Below are 22,802 nucleotides of genomic sequence, written 5' to 3' on the forward strand. Positions count from 1 at the left end.
ACCTGCAACACATGAGTGTGGGTTGCTCGACCAATCACCATCAAAGTTGAAAAAGGAACGAAAATGGACGACGCGAATCGCAGCGCTCCGTTTCCTTTTTCACAGCAGCTGCGGCCACTCATTTCACGGACGAAAATGGACAACAGCCAACCACAGCCAAGCGGGGAGCGGGGGAGCTGAAACTGGAAGATGCGTGGCCCCTGGCCCGGGAGATTTAAAGAGCTGGCTGTCTGAAAAACATGAGAGAGTTTATTTGTTTTACGTTATTTAATGTTTTTAATCCTGATGTACATTCGAAATAAAGTTAGCGAATTACTGTTCAGTTTTTAATCGAATTAAAACATCTCCCGCTCGTACGATACTGAGCTAATTGCGAATTAAAACCTCTCCCGCTCGTATGATATAAATTTAATCCAAAGAAATGGCTTCCCTCCAAATCTTTATTCAGTATATAAATACTGTAAATACTGTAATTTCCATTGCCGAAGTCCGTCACCTATCGAGAAAGAAGAAGAAGAAGAAGAAAAAGAAGCGACTGCTCTCACACCTCAAAAACTCAGATCACTCTTTAGAGGATACAGGAGTCTGTCACTGTCACCGCAGTAGGTAAGTCATTTACATTTCTGAGGGCTTTATCTGCTCAGCCGTCAGTCAGAGTCCGCAAATTTTGCTGAGCTACACAGAAGTTTGTCATTTTGCTTTTTTTTACATTTTACTTCGTGACGGTATGTAAACAGTGTGCCTACCTAGCTAGCTAAAGTGTTATTTACCTTGCTATGTGGTTGCAGGCCAATTAATAAAGGTTAACATTTCTGGATTGGTTAAATAAAATGAATTTTTATGTTTTCTATTGGTATAACGCTAACGCTGTGTAGTTTCTCATGTTGTTTGTGTGACATCGTTAGCTAACTTACATGGCAGTGAGCAAAGATTGCTATCGCTGACTTTAGATAAAGAGCATTGAATGAATGGCCATTAAACCCTGTAAAATCCATGCTTACTATTTCGTTATTCATGTTGAAGCGTATCGTTCAGTAATTACTCTGGAAATGGAACTGATACGCAAGTTATGTCGATGCGAATGGCCAGGTCGGATGGTTTGAACCGCCCACGGTTCCTTGGAGTTGAGGGGGCTACGATTAGGTGAATTTCGTCCTTTGTTTCAACGTTTATTGTGAGGTGTATTATTAATTGCTGACCATGAATTACTGTATTGATCAAATGCGCATTGTTTGCTTTGTAAAGTCATACTTTAGTTCGGAAATGCGGTTTAACGTGCTGAAATTGTCATTAGAAACAAGGCAGCCACGTAATGTTAATGTTATGTAAACATAGTCATTACAGAGTTTGGTTACATATATATATATATATTTGTGGCTATTTAGGACCGTCAAAAATCTGTAAATCTGACTATAATAGGCCTAGGTGTCATGTCTACTTAACGTTACTTTGAGGAAATACGACCCTGAGTGAATAAACAAAACAAAGGGGAGGGAGAGGGAAAGTAAGGAGTGGGAGAGACTGTGGAAATATTTGTGTGTGTGTATATATATAAATCAGTATAAATCAGTTAAGTGCTATAAAACAGTGCAATCAATTATGTAACAATTTTATAAGAACATAGCATAATTACAATATAATGTTATCCTAAAATATCTAGACAAGTATATATATACATATATATATATATATATATATATATATATATATATATACATACATATCTCTATACATGTCTATATTTTATGTAAGTCTGTTACTGTTAGTGAAAGATGACTTCTAAAAGTCACAAAGCTATGGGGGATGACGAGTGGATGTCACGCCTAAAGAGGTTTGCTGCTTCTGGGATCTGGCCCTCTGACGCAGGCAACCGGCCCGCACCCAGACAAAAGAAGTGGTATGACCTCTATCAGAAGGTACAGTACCCCAATGCAAATACATAATGGTTTTCATGTAGTAGCTAGAAGATGACAACATTTCAGCTTTAAATCTTGAAATAAATTATGTATTGTGAATCGTTGTAGATAGAGAAGTGTCCACTGCAGTCCCGTGGACAAACCACTTTGTTTCGCGGGTATCGGAGTTGCAACTGTGGATTTCATATTATCAGGGTAAATTTTAAAATATCAGGAACAGACGCTGAGGAAGATCTCAAAAAATGGATGTGATGTCTATATATGTGTATGTATAATCTGTTTGTTCTTTTTTCAGGCCCCTAGTCATCCTGTGACTTCAGTCACAACCACAGCCTCCCCCTCTTCCCCAGTACAGAGCCCTCGCCAACCTGCACTAACTTTGTCTATGGTGAATATTTAATGCATTGATATGTATGAATGCTGTCTGACCATTGTTGCTTTATTATAGGCAGACACAATTATGTTCTTTGCCGTAGATGTTTTTAAACCACTTACTTGATTTGCTCCTCTTCTTTTAGTTTGATAGGCAACGTTTTGGTGGGACACACAGTGCTGTGGCCAAACCTAATTTGGTCTCTCGTAAGCCATGCCAGGTACGCATGATACGACAAATGAATCATCTTGAATAAATCTTTTGAACTATAACTTCTTTAATTTCCTTATAATGTCTCTTTGTTTCTAGCCACTACCCTGCCCTGCCGTCACCTCAAGCAGCGCCAGCACTGGCAGTACATCCATCTACACTGTCATCCCTTCCAGTCCTGATGAGACCTACACCATCACTCCTGGCACCCCTCGCACCCCTAGTCCTGGTGAGGTATCTGTTAGGACCACCACTTCAGGTAGCCCTAGTCCTTCTGAGGCTGCTTTGAGGACCACTACTGCAGGCTGTATTAGTCCTGCACAGACACCCACCACCATGTCTACGGTTGTTGCCAGCTCTGTTGTAAGTTCTTATTTTAACAATACACTAGTTTCTGTTCATATGCTGAAAACAATAATTCCATTCAGTCCTTTTTTAAAAAGTCTTAAAGGATTGAATGGAAGGAAGTAGAAAGAATTAAGTAGAAACAAGAATTTCAAAAAAAATATTTAATGTCATGTACTTAGGGTGAGGATCTGGCTGGTCCTGCTTCTGCTTCATTTTGGCTTCCTGTTGAGATGAAGAACTCGATTCCAGTGCAGGATCAACGATGGATTGCCTCTGCCCTCTACCATGCCTGGAAAGCTGCGCCCCAACTTAAAGCTGTGGTATGAGCCTCCCGTGCCATTGCACATCTACCATCAGGCTCCAACACCAGACCGCTTTTTCACCCACCGGCTCATGGTGTGGATGCCCTACCACCAGTGGAAAGTTAGGGTGTTCTGTCCAACCTGTGGCAAGCAGCTGACTGGCTATGGTGTACATAAGAGAGTGCGCAAAGTCCTGGACATTGATACCTTCTATCTGCTGGTGACAGAGATCCTCAGGTGTACTGTGTGTCGCCTGACGTTTTTGTCTACCAGTCAGACAGTCCGGGACCAGCTAGACTTACCCCATCAAAAGATGTTCCGTCTCATCCTGACACAGAAGTGAGTTTACTCAGTAATTTTACAAGTTTAAATAATAGTTCAGTAAAGTTTTGAATCAGTGCCTGCTGAAAATATTAAGTAGTTATAAGTAGTCATAAGTAATGTGGTTAAAGCTATTGTTGTATTGAAGTATTTTACCAAACAAAAGTACTAAAAAGGTCTAAAAATCTATATTAACTAATTGTACATATTTTCTAATCAAGGTATGCATGTGACATCCGCGTTATTCGTCTGCTTTGGGACCGGACTCTGGGTAACAGCCCTACCCGACTGGTGAAGCAGTTAAAGGAGAACCACGGTGAGGAATGGTTGAACCGGCTGGCCCACTACTTGGAGGAGTGTGCAAGCTTTGTGAACCGCCCCAGCCTTTTCCCAGTGGCCTGCCAGGAACCCCCTGAACCAATAGATGTGCCCACCAGTCGCTGGCTCCTGTCTGTGTATGGCAGAGACATCATCAGCCGGATGGATCACATCAAGGCCACCATCACATCCACCTTTGGGTCCATTTTAAAGATGGACTCAACTAAAAAGGTTATTAACAATATAATGTAGGCATACCAGATAAATGTGTGTGTTTGTATATGCAAATGTCATAACTGTAATGTACTTACTTTTGTGTCATTTCAGATCACAAAGAAGTTGGCTGGCATAGGCAGGGGGACAGCATTCTGGCTGACCTCTGTGGGCAACGAGATTGGGCAAATCCTCATCAGTGTTCTCACTGCTGAGGAGGGTGCAGGTCTGAACCTGATGACATCTGACCTGATGAAGAGATACAGCCAGGCTGGCGTGGCTCCTCCTAAGGTCCTGTATGTGGATTCCCACTGCTGCGTGGAGGAGGGACTCAGCAAGCTGCAGCAACGATTTGCGCAGTGGCCCAACCTCCAAATTAGGCTGGACATCTGGCACTTTATGCGGAGGATGTCTGAAGGGTGCACCACAGACGCCCATGCGTTGTATCCCACCTTTATGGCTGGGCTGTCATCTTGTATTTTTGAGTGGGATCCAGAAGATGTGGCTTTACTGCGCCGGGCAGTCCGTGAGCAGCTCAGACAGGAGGGTGTGTCGTTTATTAGTGATGCCTTGGTGGACAAGCGCATTACTAAGAATGACCTGGCTTTCCACTGTCGACGGAGAACTCGTGGAGAGCAGACCACCATCCAGCTAATTGACCGTCTGCTCCACGAGCTCTTAGGAGACAAGGGCAGAGACCTAATGGGTATCCCTCTGCTTGACAAGGTGAGGATGGAGTACATCTGGCGTGTTCAGAAACGACACATTAGGTGTATTCAGGATGTGCCAGGGATACCTCTATACACAGAAACAGGCACTACCACCAAGGGGGGCATTGTGCTTACAAGGTACAGATGTGCCAGGGGGTCCATATCACTGGAGTCATTTCACTGCCACCTGCAGAGATTTATTCCAGGTTAGTTCCAGTCATCTTGGCCATCTCAAAATAAATATTTTTTTTTACTAAATTACCTAAAATGTTTGGTTATAAATGTTTTTTCTAGGAACCACTGCAAACAGCTTAAATTTTCAGCTGTACCTCCTGGAAGGTCTCAGCAGGTGGAATCAGGACAGAGCAGCTGCATCCGTGGCTAGCCAGCCAGCCTCTCTGATGACCTATGCGGGGGATGTCCTTCACTGTGTGAACACCAACAGCCTGAAGGTTTTTGGCAGGAAATACGTCTCATCTTTTCAACCCCCTGCAAAGTACACTGGTACATAACATTGTTATTATTATTATTATTACATTAATTGCTTTCTTCAGACAAGTACATATTTGCATATATTTTTAAATAACATTGTCTTGAACTTCTAGGAGAGCTGATTGGTGTGGACTATCTGCTAAGACAGACAGGACTGCCCCTGCAAGACGTCAATCTGGATTCAGAGGAGACTGAGGGCTTACTGGAGGACCTGGCAGAGGAAGACGAACAAGAAGATGAGGGGTTTGAGGAGGACCATTCATTGGATCTGACGTTCCCAAGTCTTGACTCGTCAACCTCTGCTCAGCCAGGAATGCCATGTGTCCAGCCTGCACTGCTGCCCTCTGCCCAGCCTGGATTGCCCCCTGTCCAGCCTGCACCATCGCCCTGTGTCCAGCCTGCACTGCTGCCCTCTGCCCAGCCTGGATTGCCCCCTGTCCAGCCTGCACCATCGCCCTGTGTCCAGCCTGCACTGCTGCCCCTGCCCAGCCTGGATTGCCCCCTGTCCAGCCTGCACCATCGCCCTGTGTCCAGCCTGCACTGCTGCCCTCTGCCCAGCCTGGAATGCCCTCTGTCCAGCCTGAGGCCACCATCACCCTTCCTGTTAGTGTCTCAGGTGACCCACAGCAGGTCCCTGAAGAGCATTTGGTAAGTACCATTATCAGTACAGTCACACTGTCAATACTTAGTTGTTTAGTTGACCTACAAAGAAATGTGTTATATACATATAAATACACGACAGACACCACAATAAATATAATGAATAATGTGTTAAAATATTAATCATAAATATAACGTATAGCAAAAAACATAATACTTACACAGTTCCGAGTGACTGCATTCATGACTAATTGTGTTTTCTTTCCCTCTGCCTGGAATGCCCTCTGTCCAGCCTGCACTTCTGCCCTCTGTCCAGCCTGCACTTCTGCCCTCTGTCCAGTCTGCACTGCTGCCCTCTGTCCAGCCTGCACTGCTGCCCTCTGCCCAGCCTGGATTGCCCCCTGTCCAGCCTGCACCATCGCCCTGTGTCCAGCCTGCACTGCTGCCCTCTGCCCAGCCTGGAATGCCCTCTGTCCAGCCTGAGGCCACCATCACCCTTCCTGTTAGTGTCTCAGGTGACCCACAGCAGGTCCCTGAAGAGCATTTGGTAAGTACCATTATCAGTACAGTCACACTGTCAATACAAAAAGTTCAGTTTAGTTGACCTACAAAGAAATGTGTTATATACATATAAATACACGACAGACACCACAATAAATATAATGAATAATGTGTTAAAATATTAATCATAAATATAACGTATAGCAAAAAACATAATACTTACACAGTTCCGAGTGACTGCATTCATGACTAATTGTGTATTGTTTTAGGCAGTGGATGAGCATGGCATGCCAGGTATGGATCGGGTAGACAGCTTGGCAGAGTATCTGGTGGAGCTCAGGACACAAACATCTCTGACCCTCAGCAGACAGCAGGTTAGTAGCATTTATTATGTGCAAAATAGAAATGCAGCATTATTTCATTCTCACATTTATAATTCACATAAAGATTTGTGGTATCTCTGACTGCATAAACATTCATACTTTTTCTTTCTTCATTTTTAGGCAAGCACCATTGTGGCCCTGTGGCAGAACATGCTTGATTACGACAAGCAGCGGGTGGTGTTTGCTGCCAGGCACCAAGATAAGCTGACAACTGGGAGATTCCGGTCACCTAAAAAGAGGGCTGAATTTACTCCTGGGATGGACAGCTTGAAGAGAAGCGCCCTTACCACCACTGCTCCGCTGGCACAGTGGCCGGATTGCTGCCGTCTTGTTGAGGCCATTTTTGTAAGGCTTTGTGGCCTCCACAAGAGTCCAAAAAAACAAGGGCGGACCACTCTCACAAGATGGTCACTGATTCTTCAGGACTACCGCAAAATACGGCAGCTTATCTTAGGCAACGGCACCATAATGCAGGAAACATCAATACAGCTGGTGGAAGTTAACCAAACAACACTGAACCAGTGGCACAACCGCAGGGTGAAAAAGCAAGACAATGCCCTTGTGTTGCAGGGCATTGACCTTCCCAGTCGGGTCCCGGTGGCTGCTGAGACTCTCCTGGCAGCAAATGTGCGTCCTGCTGTCACTCCACAGGTACCTGGTGAGCCACACACTTATCACCTACCTGACAACACAACGGGACAGGCAGTAACTAAGAGGATGGCAACTGATGCAGTTGCGGCTGCCCCAGCAGCTGTTAGACCCAAGGTGGCGTCAAAGAGGCAGCTTTTTCCAAAGCCTCCAACCCCAGGGCCTCCTCAGTTCTTGCCGTCATCTTCCATGCCTCCTGTCCTCTTTGGTACCCCACAAACCCATGTAATTACTTTTATTCCGCTTCCTAGTCAGCAGTATCCCCTTACCCAAGCCAGTGTTTCTAAAGCATTGCCTGCCACCACTTCTACCACATCTGCTCGCCGAAAACCCTACCAAAAGAAAGTCCTCACAAACACCTGCAGGAAATGTGGCCAGTACAGGACAGCTGGGACAGGGCACAGCCAGTATAAGGGGACAATCTATTGCCCCTCGACAGAGGCGCTCTCGAAGGAGGAATGGCTGGAGCAGATGAGACGGAAGTAGTTACTGTTTTATGTTGCTTGCACTTCATTTTAGCACCCACACTTTTATAGCTATAATAATATATTCTGATATTATATTATGATTATGCTATTATATATATTTGCTTTAATTGTCTATGGTATATTATTATTATTATTATTATTATTATTATTTATTCTATGGTTGATTGCACTAATTGTTTTTAATACATATATAACATTTTAACATATCTGTCTTTTAAATATCTGACTTGTCTAGATATTTTAAGATAATATTACATTGTAATTATGCTATGTTATTATAGTATTTGTTCTATAATTGATTGCACTGTTTTATAGCACTTACTGATTTATAGTTATAATAATAGTATAGTATATCTTTATTTTATAGAATTAATTATTATATTAATAATTAATTCCATATTGTATTACTTTTTGGGTATTCATCAGTATCAGTATTAAGCATTTTTCATTCTCTAAGTGATTGCTTTCACTGTTTCATGGTTATTATATTATATTATATTAATTATATTATATTATATTATAATTCTTCATCAATATTTAGCACTTTTGCTTGTGTGAGATATAACCTTTGTTTTAGATGGTTATTGTATTTCTTTGTGTTCAATAATTGCATTTATTTAAGCTACTGTTTAGATAAGCAACTATTTATAGTTTTGTCCCACCCTCTATTCTATGTTGATCAATGCTGAATATTTTTGATTGTCTAAGTCAGTTTTTCTTGATCCTGCTCATGGGGACCTACTGTGCTGCACAGTAAACTACTGTAACTACACACAGTGGTTACTGTGATTTAAATCAATGTGCTTTCATTCTGCTTCTGGGGACACATTGCCCTGCACAGGTTCAACTATTCTCTGCCTCAACACACCACTAGACTAGGTGTGTTGAGGCAGAGAATAGTTGAGCCTGTGCATTAATTTATAGCACCTGCTGTTGTATAGCTGATTGCACTTTCTGTTATACAGTATCCACTGTGTTATAGTTAAACTGATTTTGATTCAGTGTTCCTCAGTAGTAAACATTTTGATCATAAGTTATAGCAAACACTGTTTCCTGTAGTTACTGGTTTGCCTTCATCAATGTTCATCAATAAATATTTGCAAATGTTCAAATTGTCACTCACTATTTTATAGTTTGCAGCACTCACTTGTTTTTATAGCACCCAGTGTTTTTATAAGTATTTCTCTTTCGTTGTTCAATGAATATATGCAATTCAATTACAGCATCACTGTTTTATATAGTTACTCGTTTTCTTTCAGTGTTCAGTAATAAGCATAATACAAGTAAAATCAATGAACAAATATAAGTTACAGTTTATAATTTAATTTTGTGTAATCTCATAATGAAAAAAAAGGGAATCAACATGCTTACAAACACAAACAATTATTGTATATAGGAAATGTGGTCAAAGAACAGTAACATAATCTGTGTAATTTATGTAGAGAAAAAAAATATATTTATATAATTATAATTATAATGTACATTAATGGTATTTAAATCACTGAAGGGAAATGATACATTTCATAATTTAATACATTATACTGCAATGCATTCATGTCCCCTTACTCAACGTTACTTTCAGCAGCATGAACACAGTTTGTGGCTGTACGTTGCGAACTTCCACTCTGTCCGAGGCAGGATTCGATCCTCCGCCATGGCGGTCATGTCTGCCCGTCCTGAAATTCACATCGAGGTGGGAATTTGTAACTTTTTAAAAACACCACGGCATATAACGTCGACTAAACCTTCCGAAAGGGAACTGGGGGTGAGACGTTTCCCTTTTCTTTCGTTTTCTCTTTCTTGTCCTCCCTTTTTCTCTCCTTTTCTCCCGTTTTCTTCTTCCCCCTTTCTTCCCCTTTTTCCTCCTTCTCCTCCCTCCCTCCCACTGAACGTTTCGGCTCTTGCTTGATTGAGCACCGAATCCTCTCTGTCTATTCATTTATGTATCATTTTACACCAAGTGATGAAGGGCTCTTTCTGGAGCTCGGCTGAAATGCAGCTGTGAATAACCATCAGTTCCACCAGGCACTCTGCTAACTTTGATGGCTCCTTTGGTAGCTGTAATAGGAAAAGGATGCCTTGCACTCTAGGGCATTCAGCCATAAGCCAGGATCCTCAAAAGTCACTGTGTCGCATGTTGGCGTGTGGCAGAATTTCAAGCGTGTCCCATGAAAGTTGGAGAACACACGAGCGAGCTGGGCACCTTCGATAGGTCGGTTGGTAGAGTGGAGGACTGTAGATGTTACAAACGGCCATCCTTAGGTCGCTGGTTCAAATCCGGCTCGAAGGACGTCTCGTTTTAGCAAAGAGGTGTGAGGACAAGCTGACAGCTGATTTTGGTTATGTTTTTCGCTGGCAAGAAACAGTGTACTTCCCTGACCGGGAATCGAACCCAGGCCGCGGCGGTGAGAGCACCGAATCCTAGCCACTAGACCACCAGGGACAGCAGTGGGAAAGCTTTGTGACAAAAACCTTTTTCAAGGTCACAAATGCAGCTCTGTCGATCTGGTCTCCTTGCTGGAGGGCCTAGCGTCCAAAACAATTCCAGAACTTTAATGCAGCCGCAAGTGTCTGAAGGTTTTTTTTTATTCAAAACAAGCACCTCATTCTGCTTATTCCATCAGGTGGGGCATGTCTTCAAACAACTGAATGTTTCGGCTCTTGCTTGATTGAGCGCCGCTGCTAATAATTTCCTAGTTATGTTTATACTCCTTGTGTTGTAAACCACCTCATACCACTTAGTGCAATACCTGCTCTCATGTAAATAAAACAAATCTGTCTTATTTCCTGTGTGAAATATTTTTATTCCTACTCTCTCATACTTTACTCTAACTTATATCTAATTTCATATTTTTCCCTAATTCTTGTCTGTTTTTCTTTCTGCCTAATATATGTAAGCTTATGAAGAATTATATGTCTTGCTACTGTAACACTGAAATTTGCCTTCGGGATCAGTAAAGTTTTATCTATCTACATCTCCATCTTGCCACGGACTAAGCTGAATCATAGAACGATGCAACAGCAGCACAAGCGACACACAGGGAGCGGCCGCAGGCAGACAAGGACGTGTTTCTGCCCGGGATCGAACCGGGGGCCTTTTTGCGTGTAAGGCGAATGGCATAACCGCTACGCTACAAAAACTTGTGATCCAAGGAGGGGTCTTTGAGCAGCAGTTTTTGTTAGGCGTTTCTATCAAAAAAATCAAATAAAAATCAACCGGCATTCATTTTAGCGGAGGCCACCAGAATGCTTTTCTGGCGTTGGTGATATAGTGGTGAGCATAGCTGCCTTCCAAGCAGTTGACCCGCGTTCGATTCCCGGCCAACGCATCGTCTTTAGCGAGTTTGAGAAAAACGCGCTCTGGAAGAAGCTTGTGATCTCATCGTCAGGGAAGCCAATACGAGGCTTCTGCGGGACAGGGGCAGATACTGTCTGCTATATTAACCAGGACAACTGCTTGTCATTGACTTGCTAATCATGTGCACTCCCAGGGACTTTAAGGCTGTTAACCGTTTCCACCGTTGTGCCAGTGACGTGTAGAGGGGCATGAGCCACACTGGTCCTTCTGAAGTCAACAATCATCTCTTTTGTTTTGCTGACATTCAGAGAGAGACTGTTGTCCTTGTACCAGATCTGTTCTCTCTGTAGAATGTCCCATCGTTGTTGGAGATGAGCACAACTGCAACGTGATCAGCAAACCCCATGACGTGAGTGCTGTGATGTCAGCCGACGCAGTCATGGGTGTTCAGCAGGGGACTCACTGCAAAGGTCTGGGGAGTTCCGGTGTTTAGGGCACTTGATGTTGCTCATCAAGTCTAGAACCCAGTAAGAGAGTGAGGAGCTCAAACCATGTGAGTGGACTTTGTTGATTAGTCTCTGGATTTTGATGCTGTTGATTGCTGATCTGAAGTCAGTAAACTGCTTCCTAACATAAGTGTCTTCGTTCTCCACAAGAGATAAGGCCAGGTGGGTGGCAGAGGTAACGCCATTCTCGGTGAAGCGCTTTTGTGGACAGTGTCACTTTGAATCCCCCGCCACATATGCTGTGGGTCACTGTTTGGGAAAGGTTCTTGAATGGTTAGTGCAAAAGCAATGACCTTTAGATCTTTAGCCTAACTCTCTTCCTGTTGTTTTGTATCGGCTGGATACTCTTGTATCTCCCTACGGCTGCGCCGTGAAAGCCAAGTCATGCTAGAAAGTGTTCTGCGTATTCCCAATAGTATTATGCTCGGAGGGGGAGTGTATTAAGATTCTATGGCTGTGAAGAGCGGTGTGCTCCCGCCTCAAGACGATATCGGCTGAGGTGACAGCCAAGGGAGTTAGCTCCCTACAGCACAAGCGTCTGGTTTCCGAAAACCAATCATTTCGCTCCTGCTCCATTCTCGCTTCCATTTCTCTCCAATCAGCTCACAGCGCCCTCTCCATTTCTCACCAATGAAATCTTCTCTTCGGTTTACCATTCATTTCTCACCAATGAAAACCTTTTGCGCCTCTCCATTTCTTGCCAATCAAATCGCAGCTCTTCCTGTTGCCATAGAAATGGCTAATGGCTCCGCGCTCGAAGCTCGTTCCATTTCTAACCAATGAAATGCTCTCCGCCGGGTGCCATGCGTTGCTGACCAATAAAAATCTCTGACGCCTCTCCTTTTTTGCCAATTGCGTCGCGCCAGCGCCCGTTGCCATAGCACCGCTGTCCAGGCGTCAAAAGTTAAAGTCGAACTGGGTTTTTTTTTACTTGGAAGAGCTGCCTTTTACGTGGATGTCACTGTGAACTAACAGCGTAACTCGGCTGTCTTCGCTGTTGACAAGGTACGTTAACTACTTTTCAAAATGTTTAGGTGTTGCTTATGTTTCTAACTAACTTAGCTAGCTGGCTAGCAAGCTAGCCATGGTACAGATTACTATATTTAGCCAAGAACAGTCTCTGAATATGCTCTTGCTGGTTAGCATACTAGTTTGAGTGCGTTTGTAAGCGTAGCAACAATAAAATGATTTAACGGCAGGTAACTCCACTCTGCCTATGACTATGAAAATTTTTTATTAACGTTGCATCTTTGGTTATACTACAGTTTACTGTATTTAGCCACGAACAGTCTCTGATCATGTGCTTGCTAGCGTATTTGAGTGCGTTTGTAAGTGTAGCGATCATAATTTAATGGCGGATAACTAATGTAGGTACCCCTAACATCGGCCGTCCCCCAATATCGGCCACTTCCGCGTATTGCGCATTTCCTCTCTCTCTCTCCGCCGATCGCTCTGGGGAAATTCAAAACCCGTAAGCTCCCGCCTTATAAAGGTATTTAAACTTTATTCTAGCAAAAAATCATATCTGAAAACAATATTTAAGTATCGCTAATGACGTCGTAATTGTGCGTGTACAAAACCGCATGGAACACACAACCCATTTTCATTCCGCGGTGGATATTTGTCTGTGTAAAAAGTTATCTTACCGGTTAGCTTTCTCTTCTCTGAGGTAAAAAAAGTTTGCCGCCATCGTAGGGTTACGTATATGGCGTAAGGGTGCCCACAGAGGACAAACTTAATCTCATTGTAAACCATTGTAAACCATTGAGTCTGGTAGGAATGATGCGTAAACGCGATTTCTCAATTGACTGGCACAACCAGGCGCACAGCAAAGAGCTGTGTTCCATAAACAAGCAAATCAAGTTGAATAAAAACACACATTATTACAAACATCAGCTATTATTATCATTATTATTAGCAGTAGTGGTTTTATTAATAACAATCCCTTTTTTATTATTATTATTATTATTACTATTATTATTATTATTATTATTATTATTATCATCATCATTGTTATAAAATGGTGATGATTGATATTAAATTATAGCTAATAATAAAAATATCATTTATAATAATAATAATAATAATAATAATAAAAATAAAGTGATAGTCTTTAAAAAGTAAGAAAAAATTCACAGAGAAGCTAGAAATACGACTTTTATATTCACAGAAAAATGGCAAAAAGAAAAGAGTGGAATGAAGAGGACATGATGCGGGCATGTCTGTACGTCATGCAGCGCGCCTCTTCAATGTCCCCCGCAACACCTTGGGGGACAGAGTGAGTGGACGGGTGACCCATGGCTGTCGCACAGGCCGCAAGCAGTTACTGGCACCAGAGGACGAACGCTCTCTGGTGCAGTACTGCATTTACTGTGCGCAGCATGGGCTCCCCCTCACTAAGCCACGGTTGCTGGCGTGCGCCAACGCAGTGAGGAGGAAGAGGAGCCCTATTGAAGATGTGCCACCACTGGGGAAGAAGTGGTGGCACTGTTTTCGGAGGAGGCACGCTGAAGACATTTCGATGAGGACCCCTGATACCATCGACAGAGGCAGGGCAGCGTGTGCCAGGAAGGAGACGGTGGAGAGGTACTTTGACCTGCTGTCATCCATGCTGGAAGAGCATGGTCTATTAAACCAGCCATCACAGGTTTACAACTGTGATGAGACTGGCTTCCAGATGGATGGCAGCAGGTACAAAGTACTGACACCCCGGGGGTCTAAACATGCTTATCAGCAGGCCCCCGGCACCCGGGACCATGTGTCTGTGCTGGCCTGCTTCAATGCAGCTGGGGAGGACATTCCACCTTTTATTATTTTTGCCAAACATTTTCCTGGAGGCCCTTACACCCGAAGAGGACCCCCCAACGCTCTATATGGGAAATCTCCGGCGGGGTACATTGACAGCGATTTGTTCCAGTGGTGGTTTGAGCATTTCGTCCGCCATGCTCGGAAGGAGCGCCCTCTGCTCCTTATCTTCGATGGCCACAAGTCCCACCTTACACCAGAGGTCATCGAGGCGGCAAAGAGGGAAGGTGTTGTGCTCCTGTGCCTTCCACCCCATTGCTCCCACATCTTGCAGCCGCTGGACGTGGGATTCTTTGGCCCTTTAAAGACAGAGTTTGCCAAGATGGCTGGCAATCTCTGCCATTTTAAACATTCTTATATTGTAAATAAGACTGAATTTGCCAAAGTTTTCTGCCACCCGTACCAGCGGCTGAAAGACCGGGGCATTGTGGTGGATGGGTTCAGGAAGTGCGGAATCTTTCCTCTGAATCCACATGCTGTGGATTCAAGCCACCTCATGCCCTCCTCCGGCCTCAGGAGCAGCGCCACCGGCACCACCACCACCACCCCGCAGGCGTCATCATCCTCCTCTCCAGTGGGGGCCTCTGCATGCACCCAAACACCCCCTCCAGGACCCTCAGCCCCTTCAAATCATCCCCTGGTGGCAGCAGGACTTATCCAGCCTGACCTTGCAGAGGTCCTGACCCGGGTCGACTATCAAAAGAAGACCATCAGAAGAATTCCTGTTGAGGCCCGGGTCATCACTGGAGAGGAGTATGAGAGACTCCTGCGGCAGAAGGAGGACATGGCCAGGGAGGCTGAAGAGGCGAAGGAGCAGAGGGCACAACGGAGGAGGGCCCAGACCACCAAGGGCCCCGCCGCTGGAACAGCAAGAGGGACCTCTGACCCCGCCACGGCCTCCAGGACAACCCCCAGCTGTATTAGCAGTGCCAGTGCACTCTCCACCTCTCCTAGTGCCTCCTCCTCTTCTTCCTCACGCCTGCCAGCAGAAAGAAGAGGTGAGCTTATTGCAAATTCACCAGTGTTACTGTTCCTAATATTTCAAAGGTGAATATAATAAAATGTTAAATTAATGACAATCTAAATTTTATCAACCCGCAGGTGAAAAGAGAAAAGCTCCGGCACCGAAGACAGGTGACTTAGCTAGTTAAATGTTCAGTTAGCAAGTTAAGAAGTTTTTAGTTTGTACCTTACCTTTTCAGTGTGGTATATTTTCTTGTATAATCTGTTTGGGTGTCCAGGTTCTAAAGATTATTCTTACAGGTAGAAAGAAAGTGAGGAAGGTGAGGCAGTCAGAGGAGGGAGGGGACAGAGATGCGCCCATGACACAAGCCAAAGGTAGCCAATAAATAGATAGCTAGAATAATAAATAAGTGTTCTTAAAAATATTTAAAAACATTGGTTGATGGCACATTACATAAAGTTACAGTGGATAAGCTCTCTTATATAAATAAAATTTATACTCTGTCAGCAAGGGAAATAGAGAGTGAGACAGTGTTTCTTTCATGTCAGACATCTGTGGCAGGTGTAGGCAACCTAACCCTCCGGGACACGATGCCATCGTGTCATGGGTGTACTGTCCCCTGTGTGAGGAGTGGTTTCACTGCAGCTCTGGGCAGTGGAACCACTCCGAAGAGGAGGATTTTGAATGTCTTCGGTGCCGGAGGACCCGTGCCCGCATCATGTCCTCACTGAATTAATAATTCCAACTGTGTGTGTGTGTGCATTTAAAAGTTCAAGTGTGTGTTTGTATATTTAAAGGTTCATGTGTTTGTCATGTTTAATATTAATGTGATTAATAATTAATGAATTTATTTTAATATTTAATTATTTTTGAATGTTTAAAACAGTTTTAATAAAGTTTGTCTTTTTAAAAATGAAGTCTGAGGTCATTTTTCTACAGGATTAGTAAAAAAAATAAATAAAAACAACAACACAGCGTATTTAATCAATAATAATGAAACAATATAATAACTTAACATTTTACTAATAAATATATACTTTTTTTTGTTTGTTTTTTAACAATTTTATACGCTGTATTAGGCTGAAAGATGAGTAACGGAAAACCGGAAGTGAGGTGGCCGATAGTGGGGGACCCCCATCATTCTAGCGGTACTAGCGTCGAAGTAAACAAAAACGTTATTTTTTCTCATCATGTCAAATGACTCTTGGACATTAATCTACACACGTATCTCTCCCGAAAAACGTTGACTGGGGTGAGTAAAGTACTTTCATTTATTCACAGTTAGCTTAGATTCCCGATGTTTTGTTGTGAGGTGGCCGATAATAGGGGTACTTACGCTATATTTTTCAAGCAAATTATTAACGTTGCATCTTTGGTTTCGAAGATGCCATCTAAAAAAAAGCATCGTGCCATGGGAGATGAGGAGTGGGTTGCCAGACGGAAGAAGTTTGCTGAGGCGTTTCGCCCTCTGAGGCAGGGAACAGGCCAGCCCCGAGGCAGAAAAAGTGACTTCTATCAAAAGTCTAGTATTTGGTTTTATTTTGCTTTATTCGTGCCAATTAATACCAATTACATAAGTATTATTGCTTAAACAATTTAGGCATTGAACAATTCTTGTGAATCAATGTGTTCTTTGAAGGGGAATTCCACCGATTTTCAAAAACTCTCTATAATTCAGTGACTGAGGTGCAATCAGTCATTCTGAGTGGTTTAATATGAAAGGGTTGATTGTAGAGATTTCTTTACAATAGTTAGATAGATATACAGATAGATACTTTATTGATCCCAAAGGAAATTTAGCAGCCAGTATCAGTCACACAACACAGGACAGTAATAATAATAAGGGTGAAACAATATAAAAAGAAGAATAAATACAAAAACCTATCTACAGGCATATATACAAATAGAAATGTGTGGAAATAGAAGTGTCTAGTGTGGAGTGTCTAGATGTGCAAGATGCGCGGTAGGAGTTACAGAAAGTGCAATATGTACAGTAAGGTGTCCATATGTGCAGATGGATAGAATAACACCTATGATTTAGTATGAGATAAACCTATGATTTAGCCTGCATCTATCCTCTTCCCTCTTCTCTCTTCTCTTCTTCTTCTGCCCCCCCTGGGAAGACTTGAAGTGCCTAAAGTGGTGGTAATAGGAACCTGGGGTCACACACAAATATAGCCATCACCATCCAAAACCACCAGTGAACCTACATGTGTCTTCTGAGTTTTCATATGTATAGTTGATAATGTTAAAACAGTGGTCAGTCTGAAAGGTTTTCGGTAACACTTTCTATGAATGTCACGTTTGTAAGCATCTATAAACACATTTATAACATGTTACAATGCCTTCATACGGCGTTATAAACATGATTATAAACATTTATAAAAATGAATTACACTGAATTACGCTTTATAGCCATGTTTATTATGCATTATGAATTGTTAATATAATGCATCATAAGTAGTGTTAATAACATGTTATACTGTCGGTGCCAAAGAAGTCAGTCTCAGCTTGGAGACTACGAAGTAAAGACAAATACTAAGCTAACGGTGGTGTACATTACCTTTCCCACATGGGGTAAAACACTGATGGCAGCACTAGTTTAAAATCTGACATTTGAAGCCTGTAATGAGCTTTATTGTGTATGTTTTAGTGTTTCAGTAAATCCTTCAGTAATACTTCAACTTGAAGCCTCACTCTTAATCCTGGAGGAGGCTTTAGTACAGTATGCTTCACTTTACTTAGAGCGGACAAATACAACTTATGAGCTCTTATAATTTGTTATGATTAGTACTTATAATGTTTTATGTTAACAATTTATAATGCATAATAAGCATGGCTATAATGTGTAATGCATTTTTATAAATATTTATAGCTATGTTTATAATATCTTATGAATGCATTATAACATGCTATGAATGTGTTTATAGATGCTTACAAAGGTGACATTCATAGAAAGTGTTACCAAGTTTTCTTTGGGGACTATTTTGCCTTACACTGCCCTCCGTTATGAATGGAATAAAAATACTTTTTAGGTCAAAACCTTATGTCATAACTACTGTAAATCAATGTCTCAGACATCAGGCAGTGCATTTATAACCATCTGATGAAAGCTTTCTGTGAGGGAGCTTTTAGAGGGATGAAAGTTTCAGATATCTGGTTCCTATCACTACAATTCCGACTCTGTAAATTTCTCTAGAATGGAGCATTTTACATTAAAAGCCCTCTGAATGACTTTGTTTACATCTTAACCATTTGATTACATTCTAAAGAATTCCTCTGCAAGAGTGAGTTATGGCTGCATAAAGGTTAAAATTATTCCATGAGCTCTGCCATGGCTTTTAGCCTGTCACACAGTACAGAATTAACGTGCGGTTATACACCAACTTCATTAACTACGCCTCCCAGTTTATTTACTCTTTGTCCATTTCATCTGGTCCACTTACTATATCAGAGCACCTTGCATTTCTACAATTACTGACTGTAGTCCATCTGTTTCACTGCATACTTTATAGCCCTCTTTCACCCTGTTCTCCAAAGGTCAGGACCCCCGCAGTGGTGGTCTTGGCTCACAATGAAGTGGTCGTTCAGTTTGTATGTATACTAAATGTTGCCTCACAAAGCCCCAACTTCTTTTAGCCAATAAGTTTTTGAGCCAGAGTTTTCCGTTTTCTAATAATTTATTTTATTGCTAAATTACAGCACATACACATTTTTGGTAGATACAGTGCTGTCCTGTTTTAAAATCTTACTGTTTATTTTATTGCTGCATTACAGCTATACATCTTATCTGAATTTCGTGCAGATAGAGAAGTGCGCAGCTCTGCTCAAGAGACAGACATCACTTTTTGGGGGTCTGCAGAGTTGTGTGTGTGTGGGTTCCACTCTGCTAAGGTGTGGAATAAGTAAATATAACAAGCAAATAGGCTGACAAACTTATATATTTAGGTAATTTGTAGTGGTTGGGCATGCTTTATTTTTTGTTTATTTCTTCAGCCCACCAGTGAACCAACATCAACTGCTGCCCCTGTTGCTGTACCAGGCACATCGAGTGAAGCTGGTGTTTCTTCCACCCCCTCTCCTACCAGCTGCCCAGTACCATTGCGACAGACATTAAACACTGGAATGGTGAGTGTAGTATTCTTAACTCACTTCTTACCCTTAGTGAGGAAATGGGCTGGAGAATGCTTAAGGTACTTTGGATTTTGCTACTATACCATACTATTATACTTCCTTGGAAGATTTGTACTGGAAGAATTATTGAAGAATATTCCTTACTCAAAACAGTTTTTACTGCATGTGTTTTCAGTTAGATCTTCAAAATACTTGTTACACATGACAAAACCAGATACCTCAAAGTTATTTTCTCTTGTTTTATTTTTCTCTTCCCATTCAGTCAAATTTCTGTGCACTCTAACAGTGTTTTTATTACAACACCAAGCCAAATCCCTATCAGTGTCAAATAAAACATCCATGGCAATTTATATGATAAATATACATACTCTTTGACATTTATTTGCATGTTTGAGTAGAATTTTGATACAATACTGCTTAAGCATAGTGTTTCTTGTGTTTCTAGTGTTGTACTTTTTCCTCCCTTGCTAAGGAGCTGCTCTAATTTTTTTTCTTTGTCTTCCTCTAGTTTACAACACCCCACTTTGGTGGAAAACATGTTGCTGCTGCAAAGCCAACCCTTAATTTGGCAAGGAGGCCTCCTGCTCAGGTATGATGAATTGGATGTAAATGCTTGTTATATCATATCATTTGACCTATCAGTCTCTTTATCATTTACTATGGACAGCTATGATTGAATGACACAGAATTTCTGTTCTCTAGCATCACTCCACCCTCAATACCGCAGATAGCCCACCTGGTTTCACTAGCCCCGCCACTGCCAGGACCACCTCTGCCTCACCCCAGCCATCATCCAGTCCTGCACAGACATACATCCAAACCATATCCCCTTTTTCCCTGCCTCCCTCTTCAGCTTCCCCTGTAAAGATTAAGAGTTCTTCCTTCTTGATGCCTGCCACATCCACTAGTTCTGTAAGTTTTCCCTCAGTGTTCAAATTAGGATGTGATAATATGTTTGATTCTCTTATTATACAAAAGTTAGTTCCGGCCACGCAAGCTGATTGGTTGAGAAGCGTTCTAACCGTGCTGATATTTTGCCATTACAGTACGTTTTTTTTCACAAACACTGTATCAACGACTTTGACAGCTGTAGGAGACGCTCAAGCCATTTGAACGTTTTTACTTCGTACTTTGCCACAAACAGAAAATTGATACTTTTAAGATTGCATACATCGGCCTACAGCCAATTTTGTCAGACTCTGAAGATGAGACGACACTAAATACACAATTTAAACAGCTGGAGAACAAACTGCCGGCTGAGCAGCGAGTGAGTCCATTACTGTGACGAAGCAACGAGCTGCTTGTTAAGGAACTATAATTTGGCGGAAGGAACTGCTAACATTAAAACATATTAAACGGCATGTTCACGGCCCAGTTTACTTATTTCTTACTTTATTTATTTAACTGTTGTATAAAAGCAGTAGAACACTCGAGATCATGATGTTATTTCCCGATAGCACACTTGTGTTCTATTGCTTAGATACAATTTTAATCTGTATTTTGTTTGTGTGTTTGTGTGAATCAGAGTGAATCTGTTACCACTGGTTGTGCATCAGTTCCCCCTCTGTCATGCCTGCTGACCCAACTGTCCCTCCAGCTTCTTCTCAGTCTCTTGCTCTGCCTTCTTTAGGCTGTAATGATTTCTGGTTGCCAGTGGAGATGAAGAGAACCATCCCTCTGCAAGACCAGAAATAGATATTCTGCAATAATGGTTGGTCTTATGTTGCAGGTATGCATGTGATATACGGGTCATCCACACGATGCGAGAGAGGACATTAGGGAACAGATCCCATTGTCTCCTAAAGCAGCTCAAGGAAAATCATAGTAAGGAGTGGTTGATTTGCCTGGCCAGATATTTTGGGGAGTGTAAACCATTTGTGGAGCATCCCAGCCTTTTTCCTGTGGTCTTCCAGGAGCCCCCACAGCCTGCTGCAGTCCCCACGGACAAATGGCTACTTACAGTCTACGGGGAGGACATAATGAGTCAAGTCGACCACATTAAGGCCTCCATTACTTGGCTTACTTTCAAAGCCACTCAAAATGGTTTGGTGTGAAATGCTCCATTCTAGAGAAACTCGCTCAGAATTGTTCACAGTGGTATTAATGTCTGAATCATTTAATGCCTGTAAAAGGTACATCATAGAGAGTTGTTGTTTACAGTGGTGGTGATATGAACCAGACATATGAAATGTATTTTCTTCTAAAAGCTACCTTACAGAACGTAATATGAAATGGTTACCTGAAACCTGAGACAAAAAAATCCAGGGAATAAATAAAATTACTATTTGTTTTTATATAGAGCACTGTATATTCAGTTGTACAGGTTTGTGTTGTATAGTGCATTTTGTTTATAATGTGTATTGTTCAGACAAAATTATAATTTTCTCTCAGCCTGATTTTCCCATTTGCCAAGGCTGTTGTATTCTTTATTCATTTATTTATTACATTAAGAATTTATTGCAAATATTATATTCATTATTACATTAAGAATTCTGATTCATACAGATTTGTAAAAGACCTCTGTTATTGATATATTGTTTAGAGGAATACTGTTATAAGAACACAAGTTTGGCTCCTGACTTCTCGCTGCTGTCCAGCCATCACAGATGTGTTCAATTCTATCAGTAGCACCTGATTTAATTTAATGGAGGATTGATTGGAAATAGCCTGTGCTGGCTGGTAACTGTAAATCCTTGCTCAATATTTAGCCCAGTATTTGCAGTTACCGTCCAGTATTAGTTTGATTTCATTAAATGAGGACACGTGCTGCTGGTGGAATTGAACAAATCTATACTGTGACTGGAGTGCAATGAGAAGTCAGGAGCCAAACTGGTGTTTTTCTAACTGTATCTTTCTAAACAATATTTTGCAGAAAAAAAATCTTGTAATATTGTACCATATTTATGGTTACTATTATTTATTCTCATGTTATATATTGTTTTACTGGTGAAAACATCACTTTTTGATATACTGTAAGTAATATGTGTGTTGGCAAATAAATTCTTTTAAATTGCAGTTTACTCTTATTAAGGTCTCTTATTTGTTGACTCGTTTTTTACAAAACTGATGTACCTGTTTAAGTATAAAACATATAAAACGTACATTAACCGTGAATAATTGATAATAATGATTAGTAAAGCATTTGCTTAACGTCTAATTTAAAAACTGCAGTGCTGTATATTTGAAGCCAGCCTGAAATCGAACCCGTGACCTTTGGATCTACGCCGATCTTCCCCAAACACCGGAAAATGAAGGTATTTTAATATTTTAAC

General features: G+C 41.8%; 1 protein-coding gene and 3 non-coding genes across 4 annotated transcripts; 3 read left to right on the top strand and 1 right to left on the bottom strand.

Moving 5' to 3' along the window:
- The first annotated feature begins 1,198 nt into the window (after positions 1 to 1,198).
- On the top strand, positions 1,199 to 7,821 carry LOC118803096. Its single transcript, XM_036563605.1, has 15 exons — positions 1,199 to 1,916; positions 2,025 to 2,111; positions 2,212 to 2,304; positions 2,435 to 2,509; positions 2,599 to 2,862; positions 3,027 to 3,167; positions 3,205 to 3,488; positions 3,692 to 4,019; positions 4,116 to 4,917; positions 5,006 to 5,215; positions 5,317 to 5,484; positions 5,577 to 5,851; positions 6,096 to 6,350; positions 6,574 to 6,678; positions 6,808 to 7,821. The coding sequence occupies exons 1-15, from the start codon at positions 1,773 to 1,775 to the stop codon at positions 7,819 to 7,821; spliced, it is 4,245 nt and encodes a 1,414-aa protein (XP_036419498.1). The 5' UTR covers positions 1,199 to 1,772.
- A 2,204-nt stretch (positions 7,822 to 10,025) lies between these two features.
- On the top strand, positions 10,026 to 10,113 carry trnay-gua. The gene is given in 2 exon segments: positions 10,026 to 10,062; positions 10,078 to 10,113. It is a non-coding gene; the product is annotated as a tRNA-Tyr (tRNA).
- An 81-nt stretch (positions 10,114 to 10,194) lies between these two features.
- Positions 10,195 to 10,266, bottom strand: trnae-cuc. The gene has a single exon. It is a non-coding gene; the product is annotated as a tRNA-Glu (tRNA).
- Positions 10,267 to 11,080: 814 nt separating this feature from the next.
- trnag-ucc lies at positions 11,081 to 11,152 on the top strand. Its single transcript has one exon. It is a non-coding gene; the product is annotated as a tRNA-Gly (tRNA).
- Positions 11,153 to 22,802: the final 11,650 nt, after the last annotated feature.

The sequence above is a fragment of the Colossoma macropomum genome, unplaced genomic scaffold (assembly GCF_904425465.1).
Source record: "Colossoma macropomum unplaced genomic scaffold, Colossoma_macropomum, whole genome shotgun sequence".
Lineage (NCBI taxonomy): Eukaryota > Metazoa > Chordata > Actinopteri > Characiformes > Serrasalmidae > Colossoma > Colossoma macropomum.